The following is an 8,188-nucleotide window of genomic DNA, read 5'->3' as shown; positions in this document are numbered from 1 at the left end:
AAGCCACAGCGCCAGAAGAGAGAGAGAGAGAAAGAATAATTTGAATAAGCGTACTTTACCTCTCATACCAGTAAACTGTGTGAACCCCAGAAAAAAATTTTTTAAAAGAAAAACAAAAACAAAATGATCTCCTCCCAAATTAATCATATATATTTTTTTAACCAAATAAAATAAAATATAATTGACGATTTGTGGCTTTGTTCAACAATGTCTTGAAAAATAATGCGGTGGGTCCCTTAAACTTTTCAGAAACAAAATTTTAATGATCATACAAACAATGAGCACAAAGTCTATATTTTCTATAGAATAAACAAATTCTGATCGATGAGTTATCAAGAGTAAATTTATTCAGTAGCATCATAAAGAAGATAAGGCTCAACATTTAGAATCATTTGACATAGCATGGAACAAATGGACAATAAATAAGCATTCTCCACACATTCGCAGCACCCCTGATTGTGACTACTCTCTAGTTTTAAAAAAATAACCTTACAAAATCATTACCAGACTGTCTCATTGCTGGATAATAGGAGCAAACAGAAATACATTTCTTTCAATGAGTTGTTTAAGTGACAGCACACTTACAGATGGATATCACAATGTCCCAATCTACGCTTACTTAGTTACAGGTCACACACACACACACACAAAACAACCCACTAAATGCATGGGAAAACAAACAGTGGGCAGAATTTTTGATATGGTAGAGCAATTAGTCCATACTTACATCTAAATATTTTATTGAACCTTAAAGCTTATATATAAATCCCAACTACACACAGAATAAGGAATCTTCATGCCAAAACAAAATTACTGCTTTCATAGCGAGAGTGAAAAAAAACAACAACAACCCAACCTTCCAGACCCTCTGCTGCTGTTTTTATGAGTCTTTTCAAGAGTACAACCTCGGTAGAATAAACTTCCTAAACCAAAGAAGCCCTACTTATCACAGTTAATACAAATCTTGCATCCTACGACAAAACACCACCCATAGGTTGCTGTTTTGACAACCCTAACTAACAATCTTTTAGGTACAAGTAGTTTACATATTCGTCTTTTATTCTGCAGGGCAACGGACAGTATAAAAGCAACACAACAAAAAACAACAATGAAACAAAGCACCAACCCAACTTAACACTCATCACGCATGATAAAAGAATGATAGAGAATGTGCTGAATTACAATGACATCATACTTAATAGTCCACTGGTTCTTATCACACAGTCAATCAATGATGCTGAACAGTTGGAGTTTACAGTGAGTCCATACAATAAACAGCCACCATTTACTAACAGCCAATCAAAATACTGAATTAGCCCCACTGATGCTATGAGTGTCGATCTACACCAATGGGTCACTGTTGAGAAAAACTACAGGTGTTCAGCTACTCAAGTTCTTATTGGAGAAAGACTTTTAAAAGACACTTTGCTAAAATTTGTTTTAGTTGAGGTTTGACGGCGCTCGCAACTGCATAAGTTGCTAACATTGACATGGGAACATTATAAAACAACTTTCAATGAAAATCCCATTTTTGTATTCCGCAAAAATTGTTAAGTCTGGTTATCCGTCAGCAAAACTGACCTGGTACTCTTTCCTCTTTGTATGATGACAAACCCTTCCTACCACATTCCAAATACAACTCCACTACCAGTGATCTCATCATTAGCGCCACAAGGGTTAATACTAACACAGACATACTGAAAAAATCCTATTTAGTAACACAGAAGATATAAAGTTGCAAGCCAAATAAAACATCTCCTCCTGCACGCACACGCACAAGCTGCCAACAATCATTCATTCATTCAATCAATCAATCATTTATTCATTCATGCAGCTCCACACAAACACTGGAAATGTGCCAGGTTGATCGACCTCTGAGTCCCACACAGCAGTAGCCCTGCTCCCCTCAGTAACCAGGGGCTGACAGGCTCTTGTCCATGAACTTCCTCTTGGCGAAACACAGCCACCACTGAAGAGGGGGAAAAAAAGAAAAAACATCCAGTAACATTGCTGAGAATCTATTTTTTTTAAAAGCCAGACACGGTCCACAGGGCAGGTCAGGGTGGTGAGCATTGAATAAGTAACCTGTATCCTAATCCTTCACACACTTTTCAGCATTCAATTAATTCAAGTTATTCAAATTAGACCTACAGCAAAAGATCTCTCCAGTTTACTTGTGGGCTTCGTTCTCATTTCAGTATTTGCAAATCTGGTCTTGAAAGTTCATAATTCTTCTTCAGCATCAGTGACTCCGTGGAAAGCAATACAAGACAACAGAGAATATGTTAACAAACTTCAGTACTCAGATCTTCAAAAACGTATTAAATACTATTTTAACGTACTGGTTTGATGCTGTACATTTATCTGACTAAGACAGGGAGGGTGCAAGTTTAAATCCTCCATGGTACTGGTAGGTCCATTCACTGTAGGTAAAATGTTTGCCCTACTTCTACATAAAATTCTGACACTGCATGTCTTGTGAGCATACATGATTCATAAAAAGTCCCCTGTAATTCATTTTTCTTAACTTTACTTTTTATTCAGTAGAGGTTTTACGGCACTCGAAACTGAATAAGGTCATATGAGCGCCAAGGGGCGAATGTCAACAGAGAAGTCTTTACAGGGAATCAGGCTTACTCTGCTCACCTCTCTAGCTTCAAAAGCACAAAGTCTTTCAAGGCACCCCGGAAACAGTGTGACAAACATACAAAAGAAGTAGAGGAAAATGACAATATTAAGGATTAGGAAAGTAAAAACAGCAGTTCCCTGTTGTAGATCAGGCACAGTTATGAGCGTGACATTGATGAATCAGCCCATTTACAATTCTACTGTGCATGAACGAGAAATGTCCCCCCTTTGGGAATGGCCTAAAGACTTTCTTAACTTCAGTAACAGACCCTTCCAACTCATCTACAGTAAAACTTTGATACCCCAAACTTCACAGGACCTGAGATTTCTTTGCGATAAGCAGATTCTGTCTTCATGGAAGTTGCAATGCACATTATAATATAAAGACAGACCAAAAAACAACAACCACCAAGGATTAGAAATCCCTTCATGGTAACAGGATTTCATGTTAATTCAAACAGCTTTGTATTGAGCAAAGCCAACAGAATTTGTAAAGACAAAAAATCTTATGAACTTTTCTTACTTTGCTTGGCTTATCTCCCTGGTCAAAGACTTTGTCCAAGAGTCTCACTCCGGTCTCTTGTCTCAGCTGCTGGAGGTACTGCCGCATGGTGTCTGAACACAAACAAAACAAAGCTTTTCGTTTTAGTAAGAGTTTTACAGCACTTGCAACACAATAAGGTCATATATAAGTGCTGAAGATTTGAGGGGGCGCAAGAGAGTGACAAACACAAAAAAAGGAGGAGAGATCAAGGATCAGGACGATAGATGATTTTAGTTTTTTTTAGTAAAGTTCTACTGCGCTCGCAGCTTCATAAGGTCACATCATTACGAGCGTCAAGGGAAGGATGTCAACAGAGGCTTACTTTGCTCACCCCTCTAGCCTCAACAGCACAAAGTCTGCTTCAACTATCAAGGCACCTGGGAAATAGCAGAACACAAGAGAGTGGCAAAAATACAAAAGATTTGAGGGAAAATGACGATAGTAAGGATGAGGAAAGAAAAGGCAGCAGTTTCTCTTGGCAGCGCAATGCCTCCCTCAAGTAACCACATGTCCTTGTCATCCTGTCAACGCCAGAGTAGAGCAGACTTTGTAAGTCTGTAGGTGTTTGTAGGAGCCTGCGTCGAAGAACTGCCAGGTTTGGACACTGAAGGAGAAGATGTTCAACGGTCTCCTCATGGTAGTCACAGTGTCTGCAATGGGGTTCCCACATGGGGTTGATTCTGTTTATGTGCTTGTTGGTGTGTAAGTGCCCTCTGCGGGCTCTGAGGATCAATGTCTCATCGGCTCTACATAAGAGATTCGAAGGGTCTTTGGGGTTGGGTTTGTCCATGTACCCGAAGAGAAATCTTCCTGTTTCAGTGGCAAGACATTGATAAATCAGCCCATTTATAATTCTATTGTGTATAACAACATGTTAATATCGACCATTTGGGAATGGCCTAAAGACATGATAGATGTTTGATAGGAAAGAAGGAGCAAACCACATCAGAGCACCCGCTAAAATAAATCATTAAAAACACAAACTGCTGCAGGACAAGGACATCCAACCCCAACCAAAAAGAATATAAATTAATATAACTAAAATTTAAAAAACAAAACAGAATCCTACTATTTTTAGACAAAGTAAAAATATGCAAACTGTAATGGGGTAATACACAGATTATTCCTCTACAAAGACATAAATTTAAAACAGCACATCAAAAATTCATCCCAAAAAATTATAGTAATAAAAAAAGAAGAAAGGCGCAAACTATTGGAGAGTAGTATATTTTAGTTTAACATTACAGGAGAATTTGAATCCAATAACAAATAGCCATTAAAAAAAGGTGAATCACTAAACATTCAAAATATGAACAGGCCACAAGGCTGTCACCATGGGAGGAAAACTGAAATTTTTTCCCCTCCGCCCCGAAGCATGCTTATTTTGCAGTACTTTTCTGATACGGGGAAATAAAAAACACTCACAAGCTTCATTAAAATAATCAATTACCACTTAAAATTTGTCGGATTATGATGCACACGCTCGTAATGCAAGAGTCAAGAGAATAAAAAATTACCTTTTTGAAACACAAATTCCAACTTTTTGAATGCTTCAAACTTTAAAATCTACATCCACGACCAAGATGTATTTGCCTCCCTCTGCCTCGTGAGAAACATCAAAAACACCTTACTGACTACAGTAAGTGGGCAGTTTTCTTATAGCCATGGAAAAGTCATCCTTTTAACTACTGTAAGCTTAAAAATTTCTGCCATTCAATAAAATGACCAATCTAAAATGTTGAATCTGTATCCTTAGACTAAATTTACAAGTTTTTATTTATAAAAATAAAATCTTGTACTACATGTATTTAACACAGCATAGGCAATGCTGCGGTAAAATTAAAATTGTCAGGTCCTTTGAAGAATGGGGAGTAGAGACCAGAAAATATCTTCAAAAGAACAGGAAAATCTTGACACCTCCACCCCCTCCCCCCTACTTGGAACAGAACCGTGAGGTTCCACACTTAGTTTAAGTCTGCCTTCAGCTACGCCACAATAGGCCAGCATCCATCATATGACCTGAAAAAAGGTACGAAACGTTCCACCACTTACCCTCGTCCCCTCTGTTGCCTGGCTTGGTGTACATGGCGTTGAGTGGGAAGCCCGACTCTCCAGGGATGGGGAAGTTGGAGATGCCCAGTGTGTACATTTCTTTGTCGCCCTGAGCACGGGAAGAGCACTATGGGGGAGAGGACTGTTTAGTTATAGTACAGTTTTACAGTGCTCGCAGCTACATAAGGACATATGAGTGCCTCGGGGTGGATGTCAACAAAGAAGTCCAAATGGGGAATCAGGCTTACTCTGCTCACCTCTCTAGCCTCAACAGCACAAGGTCTGCTTTAATTATCATTAATCAAGGCACCCCGGAAATAACACTTCACAAGAGAGTGACAAACATACAAAAGAAGTAGAAGAAAAATGACGATAATAAGGATGAGAAAAGAAAAAGCTGCAGTTCTACCTATGTTGTTCCTGCACAGTATGAGCATGACATTGATAAATCAGCCCATTTACAATAATTCTACTGTGCATGATAAGAACAGGTTGTTAATATTCCTCCTCCTTTTGGGAAGGAGAGGACAGGGGAAATGTTGATTAAATCAGTATTCATGGGAAATGGTCAGTCTGTGAGAATATTACAAAGGACATCATTTATGAAGAGCTTTTTTACATATCAAAGGCGTTGGACGCAAACGGGATGGGACAAGTCCGACGTTTCCATATTTTTGAAAAAAAACAACTGTGTTTCCTTCATTATATCTTCCCCAAGGTGTGCTTACATCTATCCTTAATAAACACTTTATACCCCTAAAAAAACATATGTAAAACCTGGTGACCCAAAATTTTTTCAAATATTATATTAACACAGTTTTTTTGCTTCTCCTGAGAAACAAGTTTGCGTGGACTTCGCTGGATTGTGCGCAACAACATTGATATATGATTTGCTTTTCTTTTTAACATAACATGAGAAGCACATCATCATAATAACAGTAATTTAGAGCAGAGAAAAAGTAAGGCAGTAAGACAAAGACAAACGAGGAAATGCACACTCCAACTATTTGCATTATATTGATAGTGTTATAATGCTTACCAAATGTAACAGGTCAATTGTTGGCTCAAGCGAGAAGCAAAAGTTCTGACTAAAATTAGAAAAATAAATTACCTCATATACATATATCATACATTAACCTGCAGAGAGAAACAGGGCTACTGACTCACCCTTTGTAGCTTCTTGAGGCACTCGCTGATGTACAAGGTAATGTAGATCAACGTTCTGTCAGCTTCACTCTGTCAACACATGAACAAAAAGTGAAGTATGAAACCTTAATTACTGTGTCAAGTAATAATCATGTAGGTTACCACTTGGCCAAAGTTGGGGGGAGAGGGAGGGGGAGGTAGAAGAAAAAAGAGAGAGAGACACACACACAGAAGGAAAGAAAGAGAAAGAAGGTGGGACTGAGAGACAAAAAAAATTGAGAGTAGACAGAGAGAAATAGAGAGTTTGAGAAGAGACAGAAAATTGAAAGGGGGAACCTTAGAGCTGAATGGACAGAGCTCCTGAAGAAGACAACACTGAAAAAGATCACGTGGATCTTCGCCGCCGGCCATGCTGGAGTCAAGGGCCATGAGCGGGCTGATGAGCTCGCTGGGAAAGCAAAACCAGAAGGGAAGCTGTGCCCTGACAAAACCTGAAATTGTACGTTCAGTCAGGGAAAAACGAGAAAAAGAACAAGAAGAGAAGGAAAACCATCATCTTGAGCGACTTCGTGAGCTTGAAATTGGATGGGGCGCTGGCAGAAGTTCAAGACTTAGTGGAATCACTTGGGAGCAGCAGAAAGCTATGGAATCAACCATTGCTAGGAACCGTCAGCATCTACACACTTCGAGATGTGCTTCTTCAGGGGACGGAGTGCTTTTTATGGGAATGCCCCTTGTGCAGTGATGTCGGTCCTTCACACAAGTAAACAGAAGCAAGAGACAGAAAGACACACACACACACAGAAAAATACAAGACAGACAAAATGGCAAGGGAATGTGCTGCTTTATATATAATCACTGGAGATTGAGGGTTATTTTTCAACCAGTTAACACCCATCCAGAGTGGATTGCACTTCCATTCCCCTTTCTTTTACCGGTGTATAATCCCTTCATATCAGCACATGAAGTTATGACTTCCCCTTACTTTGTTGTTAAAAGGTAAGTTGCCCCCCCCCCCCTTACCCCAAGCCACCTCCTTTAAATTGCTTGACCTTGATCTTGTGATGCAGTGCACAAGATCTGGGGTCCCTGTGGAGGTCGCACTGGGGATGCAGTTATGATTTACAGGAACAGGAAACAGCAGGCATTGATCATCAATGTTTGCTAAGACGTGGGAGGCCAACCTTTAAATTTACAGCTCTATACGTTTTGGAGTAACCTGACAACCAATCCTGTAGATTCTTGGACAAACATAAGAAATGGACACCAATACTTTTCTGTGAAAAAGACTAGAGTAGAGATCAAAACATACCTTGATTTCATAGTTTCTGAAGAAAATGTTGGCCTTGAAAAAGTAAATTGCCTCGTCGATGATATCATAGTTGGAGGCTGCAAAGTAAATTAAAATAAAGTTTGCAAGTATAGAGTATTATAATAGATTAAAACATCTTAAAAACAATTTTCAAAGTGCACAGTAAACCCACAAAACAGCTATACATTTTGATTAAGCAAACTCATCATAACCTTAGTTGAACAAATGTCAATGTATCATAAACTTTGGAAAGTCACCTCGAGATTCCCAGCAGGCAAAAAGATTGTGTATGTGTATTAATGAAATCATGTAAGTTACAACTTTATTTTGCTGGAACAATTCATGTTAATTAATGTATAACTTCATCGTAAAAAAAATAAAAGGACTTTATGTAACAGAACAGTTTTGTTCAGCTGAAGCACCAACTTACCAGAAAACAGAATAATATTTTTACCATGCGAAATTTTACTTGAAAAATAGGTATGAAAAAGGTGATGACAACCCCC

At 38.7% G+C, this 8,188-nt stretch overlaps 1 protein-coding gene across 1 annotated transcript in view; it reads right to left on the bottom strand.

Moving 5' to 3' along the window:
• Window positions 1-323: 323 nt before the first annotated feature.
• LOC101860417 (actin-related protein 2/3 complex subunit 3-A) overlaps window positions 324-8,188 on the bottom strand; it is a 10,126-nt gene continuing 2,261 nt past the window's right edge. Inside the window, exons 3-7 of the mRNA XM_005100226.3 lie at window positions 7,683-7,759; window positions 6,392-6,460; window positions 5,225-5,351; window positions 3,152-3,243; window positions 324-1,969 (exon numbers count right to left, since the gene is read on the bottom strand). Coding sequence (XP_005100283.1) covers window positions 1,907-1,969; window positions 3,152-3,243; window positions 5,225-5,351; window positions 6,392-6,460; window positions 7,683-7,759 — 428 coding nt within the window. The 3' untranslated portion in view covers window positions 324-1,906. The remainder of the gene's footprint in view (window positions 1,970-3,151; window positions 3,244-5,224; window positions 5,352-6,391; window positions 6,461-7,682; window positions 7,760-8,188) is intronic.

The sequence above is a fragment of the Aplysia californica genome, unplaced genomic scaffold, assembly GCF_000002075.1.
Source record: "Aplysia californica isolate F4 #8 unplaced genomic scaffold, AplCal3.0 scaffold00241, whole genome shotgun sequence".
NCBI lineage: Eukaryota > Metazoa > Mollusca > Gastropoda > Aplysiida > Aplysiidae > Aplysia > Aplysia californica.
The sequence above is the reverse complement of the archived record's forward strand: the minus strand, read 5'-3'. Positions and strand labels throughout refer to the sequence as shown.